The 18,040-nt window shown below is 45.0% G+C and overlaps 1 protein-coding gene across 4 annotated transcripts in view; it reads left to right on the forward strand.

Annotated features, from left to right (window-relative positions):
• The window catches only part of LOC115863861 (tyrosine-protein kinase JAK2), a 377,772-nt gene that overhangs the window by 57,621 nt on the left and 302,111 nt on the right, over nucleotides 1-18,040 (forward strand). For all 4 annotated transcript variants that reach the window (XM_060300897.2, XM_060300898.2, XM_060300896.2 and 1 more), the window contains 2 exons: nucleotides 9,087-9,212; nucleotides 13,262-13,418. In XM_060300897.2, coding sequence (XP_060156880.1) covers nucleotides 9,087-9,212; nucleotides 13,262-13,418 — 283 coding nt within the window. The remainder of the gene's footprint in view (nucleotides 1-9,086; nucleotides 9,213-13,261; nucleotides 13,419-18,040) is intronic.

Below are 18,040 nucleotides of genomic sequence, written 5' to 3' on the forward strand. Positions count from 1 at the left end.
TTGATTACTGATTTAGTCTCCTTACATGTAATTGGTCTGTTCAGGCTCTGTGTTCTTGATTCAGACTTGATAGGTATTAGGTTTATTCATTTCTTCTAGGTTGTCCAATTTGTTGGCATGTAATCATTCATAATAGTCCCTTGTGATCTTTTTCAATTTCTGTGGCATCAGTTGTAATGTTTCCTTTCATTTCTGATTTTACTTATTTGAGTCTTCTCTTAGTCTAGCTAAAGATTTGTCAGTTTTGCTTATCTTTTCAGAAAATCAGCTGTTTTGTTGATTTTTTTCCTATCGTTTTTCTGTTTTATTTATATCTACTCTGATCTTCTGCTAACTTTGAATGTGGTTTCTTCTTTTTCTAGTGTAAAGTTAGGCTGTTTATTTGAGATCTTTCTTCTTTTGTAGAAAGAATGTAAGCACTTATCACTATAAAATTCCTTCTTAGTATTCCTTTTGTTGCATTTCATAAATTTTGGTTTGTTCTGTTTTCATTTGTCTCAAGATATGTTCTAATTTCCCTTTTTGATTTCTTTGACCCAATATTTGTTCAGAAGCATGTTTCTAATTTTCATGTATTTGAATTTTCCCATTTTCTTGCTGTTATTGATATCTAGTTTCATTCCATTGTGGTTAGAAAAGATACTTGTGGTGATTTCACCCTCCTTAAGTTTATTGAGACTTTGTTCTATGACCTACCATGTGATCCTAGAGAATGTTCCACGTGTGCTTGAGAAGAATGTGTATTCTGCTACTGGTGGCTGGATGTTCTGTATATGTCTGTTGGTTCTCTTTGGTTTATAGTGTTCAAGTCTGCTGTTTCCTTACTGATTTTCTTTCTGGTTGTTCTATCCATTATTGAAAGTGGGGTACTGAAGTCTCTTATTATTATTGCATTGCTGTCTATTTCTCCATTCAGATTTGTGGATGTTTGCTTTATATATTTAGGTGGTCTGATGTTGAGTGCATGTATTTATATAACTGTTATATCTTCTGGTTCAATTGACCCTTTTACTGTTATATAATAACCTTTGTCTCTAGTGACTTTGAAGTCTTTTTTGGCTTAAAGTCTATTTTGTTTGATATAACTATAGTCACCCTTGCTCTTCTTTGGTTACCATTTGCATGGAATATCTTTTTCTGTGCCTTCACTTTCAGCCTATTTATGTCCTTATATCAAAAGTGAGTCTCTTGTGGACAGCATGTAGTTGGGTCTTGTTTTATTCATTCAGCCACTCTATGTCTTTTGATTGTGGAGTTTAATACATTTATATTTTATATACTTTATTCTTAAGCCTCAAAGTGAGTTTGAATTCTCTTACATCCTGTTTTGTAGATGGGGAAACTGAGGCTTCAAAAGGAATTTGCTCCCACATCACATTGCTAGTAATGGTAGAGCTGGAATTTGAACCCTGTCCCTGTTAAAAGCCCAGGCTTTTAACCTCTGCTTTTTCCTATAGAGAGGACAGGGCATTTGGACTGAGCCTTGAAGAATAAAGGCTTGTAAAATGGGGCAAAGAAGGCGGAGTTCTTCAGGCAGAAATGTGGGCCTGTGTGGAGGGAGCAGTGCACATTGGTTCTGGGGAGTGGCAGGCAACGTGGTGTGGCCTGAATGCAGGTCGGTCAAGGGTGTTTGGTAGTAGAAGATGGGACAAAAAGTTGGGGCAGGAGCCTGTAAAGCTGGGAGGCTGTGCCGAGGAGTCGACCTTCATTCAGAGTCAGTAATTTTCTTTTGGAGAGAGAATTTGCACATCAAGCAGATAACTCTGGTGGTACCGAAAGAACTTTTGGCTATTTTTGGCTCGTTGTAGAAATTTTGGTAGGTGCAAGTTAAAAAAAACAAAAAAACAAACAAAAAACCATCTAATCACCTGATGGCGATCACTTAGAGGCAAAGATAGTGGGGAATTATCATGCCCTAAAGAGAGCCGGTGAGGGTAGGGGCTGGGGGACAGGTGAGGGCTGCTAGTTTATGGAGGTCCTAGAGGCAGGATGGATAGGATGCAGCAATCACCTGGGTCTGTGCTAGAGGAACAGGGAATCCTTGAGTGTGACTTTGATGTTTCTCACTTATGCACCTGAATAGACATATTTTGTTCAGATAGAAGCTACAAATGTTTGGAGTGGGGTGTGGCCGTGTGGGTGGCGGTGAAGATAAGTTTAGTTTTATTCATGTTGGGTTTGGTGGTCCCAGGTAGGTAAGTGGATAAGTCTAGAAAGGACTTATTAGAAGTTAGGAATGTAGAACTGTAACTGAGGGGCCAGGAGAGCTAGAAATGAAAGATTTGGAGTCAGGTACCATGTAGAAGGCAGGGAGGAGGGTGGAACCGTGAGAGGTCACTAAGACTTGAAAGCAAAAGCAAAGTAAGTGCTCCCAGGAAGGAAGACTAGGGAAAATCAGAGAGTTGAGAGGAGAATAAGGAAATCAAATAACTATATTTCATTTTAAAAAAATACATAAAAATAAAAAAAATTTTTTTAAACTACACTGAGGTACCATCTCTCACTAATCAGACTGGTAAAAAACTGAAGTTTGACATCCTATTCTGTTGAAAGGCTGGTGGGAAGGTGAGACAGTATAACCCCTATGGTTAAGAATTTGACAATATCTAGCAAAATTCCCAGAAATCAAGGAAGCTGTCAAAGGCTACTAGAGTCATGTCAACTAGACACAGAAGCCAACTTGAAGAGGCTCCTACTAGCCAAAGGTGGGACAATCCAACCACCAGTAGGAACAATTACAGTTGATCGAAACACATTAAATAAGTTTACATCCACAAATTTATTATGATACTTAAAAAAAATAAACCTTTATTCATCCCGCTTGGAAATCAACTCATTCTTTTGAAAATTGGTAGAGACAGGCATTTATTCTGCTTTTCCTGTACAGACTGATGAAGAGAAGTTGGTGAGGGAAAGTCTGTGTTTAGCAGGGATGTTAACTCTTTGTTTATGAATAAATTGCAAATCGTTTTTTTCTAAAAAGAGGTAAAAAAGAAAATGTAGCTTCTTGGAAGCCCACCCAGGTCAGCGCCTTAGAAGGGCTCAGAGGAGTCAGCATTAGGATGGGGGGCAAGCTGAGGGACTCACAGCAGGCTGCCACTGATACCCCTGGGAGCTCTTTCCAGAGGGTGGTAGAGGCAGAGGCCAGATAACTAGTTCTCGGTTGCAGAGTGATGGAGGGAAATGGTGAAGAGCAGAGGCCACTCTTTCAAGAACCTTGACAAGAAAGAGAATAGAAGGAAAGATAAGGTGGTGACTTGAGGAAGAGAATTGAGAAGATTCCCTTCCTTTTTAACAAAAAGGTTGGTGATGATTTGAGTATTTTTGTAGCTTGGGTAAAGTAGATTTATATATGAGAGAGGGAGACTGATAAAGCAAGGTAACAAGGTGATTAAAGCACAGGTACTAGAGTCACACAGATGTGGATTCTAACTGGCTTTGCCACTCACTGGTGGAGATGTTTGGCCCCAAGCCTTGGTTGACACATTTATCATTGGGCCCGCTTACAACTACTGTATGGGGCTGTAAAGAAGGTTAAATGAGGTAATAGATGTATGATACAAGACACTGGGGTGGCATATAAGTAAGTGTTTGGTAAGTTGTGGCTGCTGTTATTTTTATTATTCTTTGAGAGGGGATGGATTGAAAATGGCAGGTATATGGTAAGGATGGAGCAGTCTGACGATGATTGGAAGCCAGTGGGAGGAGTTTTCAATTTTACTGAGTTAGGGTGGGTTCTAGGATAAGGGGATCAGCACAGGTATGATAAGGGAATGTAACAGGGGTGGTAAAGATGTGCCGTCACAGTGTCATAGGGGCCACTATTGGGGGTGGGGTGCCCATAGGGACATAGTAACTAAAGATAAGAAAAAGGCTGTGGGACTTCAATAAGGGCTCAGCTGAAGCGAAATGTTATCATGGTGCCAGCTGCATGGCCGTGGGTCCAGCAGCAGTTGGCAGCCTAGAAGGAGAAGTAGAGGAGGCAAGAGGGCCATTTTCATCCAGGGCTGGGTGTGGATTGACAGGGTGAGTGGGTTATGCAGAAGGACGGGTTAGAGGGCGTATTGGTGAGCGTGGCATTGGAGTGACAGCCAGTGCACTCCTTACTGAGTAATGCAGCAGGGGCTCACCAGCCTGGAGAAAGCACCTGGTCATGGGTTTGGAATCCTTAGCAGGTTTAATGGAAGTAGATATGTGTGCTGTGTAGAAGAACAAGAAATTATGTTTAGGGAACTGTGTTTTGGGGTTTCAGATATTAAGAGTGGTAGAATTCTAGGTGCCAACAAGATCTGGGTGAGGGCAAGTGTTAGAGGCGGGGTGGGGTGGGGGCTGGATGGGGTTGGGTGTGGCTTTCCTGGTGGGAATTTGACACAGTGGGGTGGACCAGGATGTATGCTTCTTGGGGTGATAGGGGCTTAAAGTCAAATTTTGTATTTCTCAGGAGGTTTTGGGGTGGTCCTTCTTGGAGGAAAAGAAGTATGGAGTGGACTAACTTTTCAGAGGCCTTGAGTAGATTGAACAGTGAGTGGTGAGGGCACGGCATGGGGGCATACCGTGGGCAGAGAGAGCCATTGATGAGATAAAAGATCAAACTTGGGGTGCTACCTGAAGTTCTTTGTAGGCATCATCAAGAACAGAGGAATTTATAACAAAGCTTCTTCCATGGATTATGGGTCAAGACCTGTGTATATGAGGAGAGAATGGGGGAGAAATGGCTCCTGTCCTGGGGAGCCCCCAGGTTGATGGATACTTCCATTGATGACCCAAGGTGATGTTCAACTCTCAAGTTCTCCGATTCAGAGGCGGTAGAAACAGGTTATAGAGAAATGGAAATGTGATGTGAGTAGGTGGGGGTTTTTTTTTTTTTTTTAATATGCCTGTTCTGCTTGACCCGTGTCAGTTACTTATAGCTCAACCTCATTCTCATTAACATTGTATTTCACTATGTAAAGAATTCCAAATTAAACCCTGTTGATGGCCATTGGGGTGTCTTCTGTTTTTCACTGTTGCCAAAAATGCTGTGGTTAATGGGTTAATAGCCTTGTACACGGAGTTCCTACACACTCTCAGGACTATTTCGGTTTGTTTTTTCTCTTTTGAGATTTGTTTCCTCAATGCTACGTTGTGGCAGTGAACTCTGCTTGGAATCCATTCTCTCTAGTTTGGAAATGTGATTTCCAGCATGTGTTCTGTTTGTTTACCACAGTCCTGTGGTAACAACATGGGTTTCACAGAGGCAGTTACAGTGGGATCCCACCTGTACTCGCTATACTGGGTGCAAAAGCCTTGTGAGAGTTTTGAAGCCTTTGATGAAGACGACGGGAAACGGGGTTGTACAGTGTTTTACATAAAAGCTGAGAGAGCTGTTATGCCCCGGGCACCTGGGGTGGCAACATTGTTCCTCCCCGGCTTCTCTCTCGTGTTCTTCGAGCCTTCCCTGTGTAGACTCTGAGCCAGAAGGATGCCAGTGAGGTCCCAAGCCCCTCACCTTCCTTGAGGCCGGGGGTAGGACACCTGAACGCTGCCCGATACAGCCCCGACTCTAGAGCCTTCCTCTGAACTCCCCAGGAGAGTTGACACAGCGCCCTTGCCCAGATCCCTGTCTACAAACCAAACGTTCCAGCCACTGGTCTGCAAAGCTTCCTGTTTCTCGAACACCTCAAAGGAGTGTGGGTTTGAATTGAGATCATCTTCTTGGCCAGCTTTGGAGCCTGGGAAAAAAAAAGCTGCCTTTGGAAAAAGCTTTAGCTGGTTTTGTGGTTTGTTACTTGCAAGGCCGGTTAATGGTTGGGCTGAGCTTGGAGATTGTATTCCCCATAGGAGGGCTCAAGCTGGGAGCCCTGGGAGCTGGGAGAACTAGCACCGCTCTCCGGTGTGTGTTTGTGGTTTTAACTGGGCTCCCCGCTGCCCCCTTCCAACCCCCACCCCAACCCCCCAGCCCACCCACCGCAGCAGAGTGCATCTCTCTGACTGATTGGCCAGGGATTGGGAGGGAGCTGGTGTTCCTGCCAGCAGCTGTGACTGGACAGTGTGGTTGCCTTTTATTTACTGCCACCCACTCTCATTCTCCCCCTGCCTGAGAGAGAAAGGAACACTGTGTTTTAGTTTTGTGATGCTGTCCCAGTAGCTCATGACTGGGTACATAAGAGTTAAGTGAAGAAGCTAGAGTAGAGGCAGAAGAGGGGCGTGAGGTAGAATTTGTTGGACAATCTGGTTTCCTTTCTCTAACTATAGGGAAGATACTTAGAGAATCAGTCTCTTTCTTTGTACACACACACACACACACACACACACACACACACACACACACACACACACACACACACACACACACACACACACACACACACACACACACACACACACACACACACACACACACACACACACACACACACACACACCCCTTAGCTTTCTCCGACTTGTAACACCAGGGAGGGTGAAGGGCAGGAGTTCCATGTGGGCTGTAGCCATGAACTTGTGTTTCTTGGATATGAGTTCTCAGCGTGGTACTCATAAATGGCCTTCAGGACATTCACCATCCCCCCAAATTGTCTGCAAAATTATGTGTTCACGTGTTTCTTGGGGGAGTGTTCATAGCTTTCATTAGATTCTCAGAGAGGTCTCTTACTCCTGAGAGGAAAGAACCTCTGCTTTGGGATTTGAATCTTGGACTACCAGTAGGAAAAGCAATAGTTGACATCCACTGGGCTCCGACCACACACCAGGCACCGCTGAGAACTTTACGCGCATTACTTCATTTGAGCCTCCAGACCCTGTGAGGAGAGTATTATGATTATCCTTTTCTTACTGGTGAAGAGGTAGAGGCACCAAGAATAGCACATTAGTCCCAGAATGATGCAGTTTGCTGGAGCTGACACTTAACACAGATAATCTGATTCTAGAACCCTTAGCCAATCATGGTAGGGCCTCCACACCGAGCCAGATAGCTCCATAATGACTCTGGGATTCAGCCGGCTTTAAAGTCCCTTTCCTTCTTTACTCCACTGCCTGAATTCTAGTATATGCTTCCACTGGCCCTCATTAGCACTGTTGTTAGCCACCTGGTTTCCACATCCCTGGAAGGGTGGGGGAAGAAGGTTGTCTCTGGGAATTCGGATCTGTTTAATTTTGAATCTTAGTTCCGTGACCCAGCTGTCCTAAGTGTGAGCCCTGGAACCAAGAATATGTGGCCCTTGCCTCAGGGTTACCGTGAGCATAAAATAAGATGATCATGTACCTGAAAGAACTTTGGAAGACATGAATGCTGTGGGCTTATGTGTCAGGATAACGACATCTGTATTTTCCCACACAGGGTGGGCAGCTTCAGACCTCAGAAGGATAGCACCCTCCTGGTCCAAAGGGTATGAGACCTGGGACTGTTTGTCTAAGCTGCCTGTGGTCAAAAGTACATTCTGGACAGAAGAGGTGGTGATGTAACTGGGCTCTGTGTGTGTATTGAAAAATCCCTCTTTGCTCTTTCCTCATTTCGGGTTTGTCCTTTGAGTCAAGTCAAATATTTATCGAGCATTTCTGAGTACAAAAGTAGTGTATTAGAGACTTGTGAGGGATACAGAAGTAGAGCCCCTTTCCTTATGGAGTGTGCGGTCTCATCGAAGAGCAAGGACAGCATGAGTGTATACGAAGGGAGACGTGTGGTAAGTTCAAGTGCAGGCCACAGTCGGTGCTGCCCGGAGGATTTCAGGAGAGGGGGGAACTCTGGGTTGAAGAATGAAGGCAGGCAGATCAGGCCGAAGGCTTTGAACACTTTGGTTGGTGGAGCTGGGGGTGGTGGTGTCGGTTTGGGGATGAACACCGAGCAGACTAGGGGGTCCAATCTCAAGATCTGGGAGGGCCCGGAGTTACTGGGAGATTCTCCCTAGCATGAGGAAGCTGGATCTTTTGTGGACGTTCAGGATGGGTCAGAAAGGGGAGCCAGATGCCAGTCAAATGCTTTGCTCAGTCTCTGAGCATATTGCTTCTGCAGCTCAAATGAAAATTAAATGTGTTATTGACAGGAATTTTCGAACACTTGGGCGAGGCTGGGCAGACTACACACCTTGTTTTCCCTGTTGGACTTGCTGCATGGCGTTTGGGTCAGAGTAGTGGGAAGATCACATGTTGTTACTTCTCTGTTTTTGGTAGCCCCTCGTCCCACATACGCAGCTGCCCCTTGACCGTACAGTGAACATCGGAAGTGCTTAGTACATACTTACTTTTTATTTGGTAGGTGGAATTGGGGAGAGCCAGTCTCTGTAACAAAGTCTAATTTTAGGTAATAGTTTCCACTTTCTCAAGCACCAGCCTTTTCATTTGAGTTGCTAATATCTTTCTCCTTTCCTTTCTGAGGGTGCCCTGTTGTAAAAGTGCTAATTACTAATATTCTGACCACAGGGTAGCAGTTGTGAGGAGCCTGTATCATCCATAAATAGAATCATCAACACTTAAGTAACTGAAAGTAGGCTCTTAAGTTAAACACAAAAACCTGTTTATACCTTTATAAACAGCCCCACCATGCTCTTTCACTAATGTTTTTCTGCCTTTCCTGTCAGCCTACCAGGGGGTGGATTGGGTCACACAGGGGCCCAGGTCAGTCCCAGTGTGGTGTCTGTTCTGGCCTTAGGCTCCTAAGAGAAAGACTCAATGGTTACAACAGTGGGGATGGTCAGAGAATACTTCAGAGGGAGCCTGGCTCATGCCCTACAGGGGGGCAATTGCCTTTACTTGTTCCAAAATTGAGGTGAACCATTTCTAGGGGAGGAGGGATGGGTAGGCAGTCTAGAGCAGGGTTGACAGCTTTTATTTTATACTTTCCAAGTGTCTATATTGTTTAGATGTTTTTCACCGAGGGCTTTTTATAACAATACAAAAAATTATATAATAATACAATAATAATAAATAAAAAGAATAATGTAAAAATTAAGTTATGGTACTACAAAGTTAAGTAATTAAATACAGGTGGAGAATAGAATGGATTAGAAGTCCCAGTTTGTTATGACAGTTCTACAAATACTCGCTAGCTTTATGACTGACTTTTCTCTGTTGTGGAGTCCAAGCAGAATGACACCCTTAACTCCAGGTTGCAGGTATTCAGTACGCGTATCACCTCAGATGGCAAACAGGATTGTGGATTCTGCAAGGAGCATCCTCAACAAGTTTATACCCGATATCTATATTTACACAGACCACATGAAAGGAGTCAACTCTGGGAGGTAAGTGTCTGTGCGTTTTTGGAGCCTAATCCCCTAGCCACCCTAGCCTTTGTCATACTCCTGGTCTGATTGAAGCTAAAGTTGCCAGCTCTGAGGTTGGGCAGCCAGAGGAAGAATGATTCACAGTTTTTTTCCTTCCAACTTACCGCCATTGTCAGCAACAGGCATCTTTTGAGCACCTATCACATGGAAAGCGTCACGGTGCCCAGTGCTGGGTGATGAGGGGTTGAGACGCCAGCCTAGGGGAATTAAAGCCCAGCTATTAATAAACAGTGCCACAAGCTTTAAATCCCATCTGTCCTCTGTTCCCACAAAAAATTAAAGTAAACAAGTTCTTCCATCCTGTGTGAATAACAGTTTAGGGGAAAAAATCCTTTGTTGGTTTAAGTGCCAGTCGGCTTCTCTCTCCATCAAGGGGAAAAACACCCCTAGAGCCAAAGAAAGTTGTTATTGCAGATTTGAGTTTGGTTTAGTTAGAGCCTTTGCAGAAGACCTTACTTTAGAAAATAAAAAGTTAATGATGATCTGTGTAATGAAAATACCTGTTTTAGGCTTTGGTTGTATATTTAGAAACCAGCGAGTTAGGGAAGCAATTAAAACCTAATTTTTTATTATGAAAATGTTAAGTATACAGAAAAGTTGAAAGGATAATACAGCGAACACTTGTATATTCCTACTACTTGTAGTTAACAATGAATATTTTGCCAAATTTGCTTTCCTTGTGCGTGGGTTTTCTTTGTTTTTGCCTAACCATTTCGACGTGAATGACAGTATCTTTACACTTTGAATCTGAAGTTTTCAGGTTGTTTCTTCTAAAAATAAGAACATCAGAGACTGACTGTTGTGGGATAAAAAATCAGTTTTTTCCTAAGTTGTACCACAGCTCATCCTTTTTCATAGCTCTTCTGTCTGAGCTTTCTTTAACTTCAGGAAAAGAAGGAAAAAGAGGGTAAAGGAGGGGTGAGTGTGTTATGGGATCTCAGACCTTCATGAAGCCCAAGGGAAAGATGCAGGTGACTCTTCAGAAATGCAGCGGTGGCTCATAGTCCAGAGCAACAGAGGTGGTGATGTCAGAGGTTAGAGTTGGGAAAGGGTTTGTGTGCAGAGCTGGCCCTTTTTCTGGGACTTGGAAACGTCAGTGATGGTCCCAAACCTTTGGTGTATTGCTCAAATACCATCAGTGTTTTTCCTCATTCATAATGTGGGAGTGATAACAACTGCATCCCTAGGTTACTGTAAAGATGAAAAGGTCACATATGTAAGCCACCAGTGCAGTGCCTGGCACACAGTAGGTGCAGCAGAAATGGTAGCTGCTAATGCCGTTATTTCCTTTCTCTTCTCTTCTTGGCCACAGGCCTGGAACTATGTGTCAGCTGTTTTCTGGGGAGAGGGGATTACGAGGGATGGGGGAGGATAGGTAGCGGTAGCAGCTGTCTGAATGGCCTGACTCGATAGTGCCTTGTCGTCCGGCCTCTCACTCTACACAGAAGCAGAGCAGACCTGAAGGCCATGCTGCCTCCAGCTAGAGTGTGGCTTTTTATAATGCCATCGACTCAGCAGACCCTAGTGCTGGTCAAGGCGCATACTTGCTAATAATGAGTAGGAAGCTCACACGTGGATGGAGATGTGGGCATAATGTAGCCTTGTGTTATCAACTCCAAGCTCCACTTTAAAATTTACCTCTAAAACCAATGCATGGTGTTAAGTTTGTGTTCCGTTTTCTAAATCTCAAGCTACAGTTGACTAACGGTGATCTTTCTTCTCCATTATGAAATTATAAAGTCATGGGTAGGTATTCTCTTCTAATTCAGTGAAGTATCCACGTAAGTTAGGCTTATTGAAGTCTGGGAGTGAGAGTTACGTGTGGCCATGGCCTGGAACCTTGGTGGCCAGCAATTTTCGGTGGGCTGTGCCAGCTCTTTGTCCAGTGCACACTTGTCCAGTGTGGTCCCATTTTGATTCTCACAGTCATCTCTCAGTCATGAAAAATCTAGTCCCTCACCAGTTGGAAAGTTTTGGAGGCTGTCATTTGCAAACTGTACCAATGTGCATCTTCAGTGAGGTCACTGGTGATCAACTACATTGTCAGCATAACTTGAAATAGGCCTGATAATACACATACCCCAAATTGGGGGGCGGGGTGGGGATTGGTGTAGAGTACATAGAGCTTAATATGTTATTGTGTTGTTTTCTGTAAAACAAATACAATATCAAATGGAACGGTCTTGATTAAATATGAAGTTCATTGCAGTAAGTACACACGCCTCAAAAATTTCACATGCATGGAAAAGTTTAGAAGTTCTTAGGAAATGCGTGTAAGTGGGTTAGAGCAGTGATGGTGGCTTATCTCCCTGCATTTTCTCCTCTTTATTTTGGCATGCCACAGCCTCTACTGATGAGCTGGTGCCCAATCCCTCCTCCTGGTCAAGTGACTCATCAGCAACTTGAGATTGTGCTTTAAATGTCCCATGATGATGCTTGGTGGTACGGTGTTAGATTGTAAGTGTGACTCAGAGTGCCCTGGAACCGGCATTCTCACTGCACCTTCTTGCCTTGGCAGGTGTTATTAATCCTTGGCTACATAGACAATCACTTTTTTTTAAAAGAAATTAAGGACTGACCAGTATAGTTCCTCCCTATTGTGAGCTCATATATAGTACATTTGAAACATAAATTTTATGCGTCGTTTTTCTGAAACAAATATTTTGGCTGGTTTTGTGCTAGATGCATAGAAAGTGCTTCATGAATATGTATGTTGGATTGTGTTAAAGGAGGCTTTATTAAAGCTGTATTGTGCTTGCATGTGGAGTGTACTGCTGGAAAGTAGGTACAGTCGACCCTGGAACAACGCTAGGGTTAGGCGTGCTGACCTTCCCCGCAGTCAGAGGCCTGCGTGGGACTTAATGCCGTTGACCCTCCACATCCTCGGATTCAACCAACTTAGGATCACGCAGTGCTGTAGAACGTATTTAGTGAAAAAAGTCTATAAGTGGACCTGTGCCGTTCAGACCCGTGTTGTTCAAGGGTCAGCTGTGTGTGTTTAAGAGGCACCGGGCAAGGTAGACGTGAGGTGTCAAATCTGGAAATTTTGTGGAGAGATGCTTGTTTTTATTGTTTGTGGACTGATTTTGTTTTGCATCCAACTGGTTGTCACTAAGCCTCGTGAGAGCAGGGACTCCTGTGCTTACCATGGCGCCCCAGTTCCCGGGTCTGTGGAAGCTTTCCCCCAAATGTTCGTTGGATGTACACGTATGTGAGTCATTTGTGGTCCTGGACAGGAAGGGTGTTAAGGTCTGGCTGTTGGTGGTTGAAACACACAGGCGAGAGCATGGTGCTGGCTTGTTGATCATATTAAGTGAATTCTGAGTTAGAGATGTCCCTTGGGGACAAAAACATAAAAGTGTGCCTTCTCTAGGCCCTTTCTCCTCGTGTGGTATTTCTCATCACGGGGGAACAGCCTGCTGTCTCTCAAGGAGAGCTATAATCAGATGGTCTCCAGGCTGCTTGTACCTCTGGGCTGGTTGTGACTGAGGGCTGAGCGAGTGCCGTGGTGGAGAACTTGCGAGGGCTTTGGAGTCTGGAAGATCTGTGTTTGAAGCGCATCTCAGTCTCTTTCTAGCTGTATGGACTTGGTGCAGGTCGCTTGATTTGTCCATTTCCTCAGTTGTAAGGTGGGGATGGTATTACTCACTCTGCAGAATAGTGTCGAGCCCCTACCTCAGAAACTAGGGGCTCTATATGTTGACTGTTACAAACTGTCACAGCAGGATGTTTTACAATGTAGTGAGTGGGGAAAGGTAAGGGAGAGCTAGGGGAAGGGAGGGCTGAAAAGAAAAGCAATGCAAAATTTGCATCACCTTTGGTTCTGTCACGTGTGTGCCCTCACTGCGTCATGTATATGTCCAGTGTGAGCTGGGAGGGACTCTAATTAATAAGACCTGATGTGACCAGACAGAATGCCATCAAAAAGATGTTTGTCTTCTCTTTTTACTGGTGAATGTGAACCCCACTTCGTGTGCTACTCAGTGTCTGTGCCTTTGAATCCCCAGGTCTCCGGGCTTTGGACTGTGGCTGGTCGCTGAGACCACCAACGGCACCTTCCTCAGCGCTGAACTTGTCTCCAACCACCAGGGCCAGGGGGCAGCGGTGCTTCCCGAGGACCTCGGCAGGAACTGTGCCAAGCTGCTCCTCGAAGAAATCCATAGGGTATGTCCTCTGCTTCTGCAGGTCCGGGAGAGGAGCCATCAGGAAGCAGTTCTTTGTCTGTCACTTTTATTCGTTAGCAACTTTCTTCCTCTTTTAAGGGCTTCAGTCAAGGAGTTAACCTCTTCCTACCCTTTAGACAGTTTAGCATTAACTAGCTTAATGGATTGGCTAAACTAGTCAGTGAGCAGAGGCCCAGCCCCACTGGTTTGTTACATATGGCAGGTAAGTCTTTTTTAATATATAAATTTATTTATTTTAAATGTTTGGCCGCGTTGGGTCTTCGTTGCTGCACGCGGGCTTTCTCTAGTTGCGGCGCGCGGGGGCTGCTCTTCGTTGCTGTGCCCAGCCTTCTCATTGCAGTGGCTTCTCTAGTTGCGGAGCACAGGCTCTAGGTGCATGGGCTTCAGTAGTTGTGGCTCGTGGACGCCAGAGCGCAGGCTCAGTAGTTGTGGCGCACAGGCTTAGTTGCTCCGCGGCATGTGGGATCTTCCCGGACCAGGGATCGAACCCGTGTCCCCTGCATTGGCAGGCGGATTCTTAACCACTGCACCACCAGGGAAGTCCTGGCAGGTAAGTTTTAATGATCGGGAGGGCAGAGAACTGGAACAGAGTCATACAGGAGAGAGAAGGTGAAAAATGAAGCAGGTTAGGCAGTGATTGGCCAATTGAAGAGCACACATCCCCTGGAGCAAAGCAGGGACCTTCTCTCAGCCCCGTGTCGTTGCCATAGGGGGATGGGGGCTCATTCTTTTCAGATTTTTCAAGAGAAGCTGGAAACCTGCATTTGTGTGTGACGTTTAATTCAGATAGAAAACAGTGTCAACAGGCTCGATTTTGTAGGGTGCTTGGGAGCACATAGAAGAGTGTCTAGGGAAGGCCAGCCTGTGTCAGAGCACAGTAGGGGCTTGGGAAGAGGGGACAAAGAAAAGATGACATGATGCTGAGGACAAGACTGCACTGATTACCATTTTGCTTCTGCTGCCCTACTGGTGGGACACGGCGTAGACCAGTCTGGCCAAGCCTGTCCCCTCAGTTGCTACAATCCTTTTTCTCTGTTGATCCGTAAGAGCAACATGCACATATGTACACACACACTTTACTCTGTTTCCCAGGGACAGCTGAGGCAACCCAAAATAAGCAAGGAGGAAATTGGAAGAGAAGGAAAGATGATGGCAGGAGAAGTAAGATAAGCTGCCTGAAAATTCATTCTTTAAGATCCCATATACTTGGTTAGAGGAGCGTCACAAACCTGTCTCCAAGATTTCTGTTAGTCTACACCTCAGGAAGGGGAAACCTTTACCTTGACATGCAGAATCCAGGACAGGCTCCAGGGATGTTCAGTCCTCTGCTGTGGATGCACACTGGGGCCCACATTCTTAAACTGAGCACTAGCAAGAATTGGTGTCCACAGGTGATTGGTTCCAGGACCCCTCCTCCCCCCAGTGGATACCAAAGTCCCTGGATGCTCAAGTCTGTGTTTCATTACTCCCCCCCTGCCCGCCCCCCCCCTCCCCCCCCCCCCCCCCCAGTATCCACAGGTTCTGTATCCGCTGATTCAGTCATCTGAAATTGAAAATCAATCTGGTTGGTTGAAACTGTGGATGTGGAGGGCCGACTGTACTCTGGGTGATTCGCTATTGGATGGTGTAGAGTGTTTGTAAATTGTCTTTTTTCTCCAGCTGAAGAGCTGAAGAGCCTTTCATCTCTCTACTATCTGTGTATTTATTCTCAGTTATTAGACATCTCTGTGGTTCTTTCCTGAAGTCTTCTAGGAAGTTTTGCTCTGTTTAAAGTCGCAAAAATCACACGTGAGCCCAGTGAAATAAAATCAGTAAGGCTGGTACAGTGGTGATTTTGTTCTTTAATTCTTCCTTTTGCCACTGTAATTTATTAATCAGTGTGGCAAGGTGATGCCTGGGTCATGGGTATTGATCCCTGCACAGGCCTCACTAAGGAAAACAGCTTATTGCCACAGTCTACTCCCCGGATCAAAGTCAGCATTTTTGAAAATATCTCATTGGTCACAAGGTGGAGCAAGTAGGAATGAACTGTTTCAAAGTTCATTAAAATTTCCAGCTTATTTAGTGTCTATCTAATTAAATGGAAGAAAAAGGACCTATAACTGTGTCCTCAGTAGAGGGACCTCATTCCCTCTACTCACCATTCAGCTAGGAAATAGTGGAGGAAGGAAATAGTCTGTCACAAGAAATCCCTCTGAGCGAGGAACTATGTTCTAATAATTCTTGAGCAGTCAAGATCTGGCCTCAGCTTTTTCAATGCAAAGTCTTTCCAATGTTTGATGCTAAATTTAGTGATTTTTGAAAGATGGATAGTAACTAAAATTTGGGAGTAAATGGAGTAAATGACCAAGAGGTTGCCGTGCCAGTTACTCAGTTCAGGAAGTTTGTCATCTAGATATTTGTGAAGAAAGACTGCTGGAGACACATGTGGGTCCCTCAGCTGCTATTGACTCATGCGGGTTTCCCTGCCTTGGTCCTGGGGTGGCCGGCAGGCCTTCTCTCTGACTGTGGGGACACATCCCTCTCTTTCCAGTGGACCTGGGGGATTTGGATGTATCCCATTACAGGATAGCCCAGTGGGAGCCCCCGGACACAGCTGGAATATGGGTTTTGTATCTCCGTAAATGGCAGAGTAAAAGCCTCAGGGTGAAAGCACAGCCCACCAGTCCCCAAGAGCGAAAACATGCAATCTGGATTAGGTTATTTTATTTTACTTTTTCTATACTCTAGTTAAGTTCTGCTTTAAACCGTTCAGTAGTGGCTGGACTGAGTTTTTTGTTTTAAGTCATTAAGAAAACTTCTTTTGTGTGTGTCTATGATCTTTAATTGCTAAAAGGATGAAAATGCATGCAGTTTTTATAATAATTCTTTGTAAGTCTGTGATGTGACATGGTTTAAATAAGTAATAAAAATCCATCCCCTTTGGTACCGTTTATTTATGCCAAAGTTTTAATCCTCTGATCTAATTCCTCTTGTTCCATTTTTGTCTCATCAGTTACCAAGCCCTCTTGATTCTGTCCCAGGCTTTCTGGAACTGCCCTTTTCTATCCTTCTCTCTGCCCCCATCTCCCACCCTCCTCCCTTCCGTTCCCCCCTCCCCCGATATAGGTACTGGCTCTCCCTACTTGCAGAGGGGAAATCCTTTCCATACCCTCTCCGGCATCCTCTTCAGCCTAAATCTCCCCCTAAAGCTGCGATCTGGTCTTGGTACTCCTGTGCTCAGAGACCTTCACCAGCTTCTCACTTCCCCAGGATAGAGTCAAAACCCGTGGCCCAGTTAGAAAAGCCCCACCTCAGTCTGCCTACTCCACCTTATCCCTGCAATTCCGCATACTTCTCCGCAGAGAGCAGACAGCCACTCTCAGGCTGGCCTCCTGGTCCTTGCCAGCCCTGGGTTGTATCTCCCCCATCCTCCTGCTCTTCCTCCCTCTCCAAACCCTGCTTATCGCTCCAGGGCCAGCTCAAGTCCCCACCTCCCCAAAGCCTCCCTCTGGTGCCAGGGGAGTGACAACCCCTCTCGCACCACCTTGGCAGTCCCGGTGCCCACAGCCCCCAGCTGCCGCGTAACTTCATCTTCACCTTCACTTGTTACTGGTTCCTGCTCATATTTTGTCTTTGTAATGAGATTGAAGCTACTTTGCACAAGGCTTGTGTCCTGCTGTCCAGGTGGCCCCACCACTTCCTCTGTTGTATCCTGTACACAGACCCTAATATATTTACTGCAGTAAAATCTTGGTTCAGTACATAATAAAAATCAATTGAGGGCTTCCCTGGTGGCACAGTGGTTGAGAGTCCGCCTGCCGGTGCAGGGGACACGGGTTCGTGCCCCAGTCCAGGAGGATCCCACATGCCGCGGAGCGGCTGGGCCCGTGAGCCATGGCTGCTGAGCCTGCGCGTCCGGAGCCTGTGCTCCGCAATGGGAGAGGCCACAACAGTGAGAGGCCTGCGTACTGCAAAAAAAAAAAAAAAAATCATTTGAGAATAGCAACATAGTGCTATGAAGCGGAGACTGAAGAGAACAGTTTAATTTTAGGCAGTCTTATGAAAAGGAGCAAGTTCTGTAAAACAAATAGTTTTGTTAAATCTTCTTATATTAATATATTTTATTATATATTCTTTTATTCTCCATGGGTCAGGTTTTCCGTTTAGATGGAAATATATGTGCTGGAACTCCTCTCGTCCTAAAATTTGCTAAATGAGATAAATATTGTTCTTTATTAACTCAGGTAGATGAGGAAGAGCAGTAGGTTTCATAAAGGCTGGCAGTAGGCTCCACTTCTGATTTTCCTACTCCATTGTCCTCAGTGAAGTCTAACAGCAGAGAATGAGCGTCTGTACCTGAGAATCAATTTATTCCCTACCCTACGTGCATTAAAAAGGAGAGAGGTGTACCCACGTAAGCAGCAGCGGGTGACCACTTATCCCATTCCAAGTCTGGGAGAGTGTAGCCTTGAACAGTGATGTGCCATGGTTAGAAACTGGATTTCTTGTTGTGAAATATGCAAAGTATGTAGACATTCAAGGTCATCCTGCTTTCAGTACGTACAGTGTAAATTTAAGTTGTTGTAAATAAAGTTATCCCAGAGAGGATGATCTGAAATA

Source organism: Globicephala melas, chromosome 6 (assembly GCF_963455315.2).
Source record: "Globicephala melas chromosome 6, mGloMel1.2, whole genome shotgun sequence".
NCBI classification, from domain to species: domain Eukaryota; kingdom Metazoa; phylum Chordata; class Mammalia; order Artiodactyla; family Delphinidae; genus Globicephala; species Globicephala melas.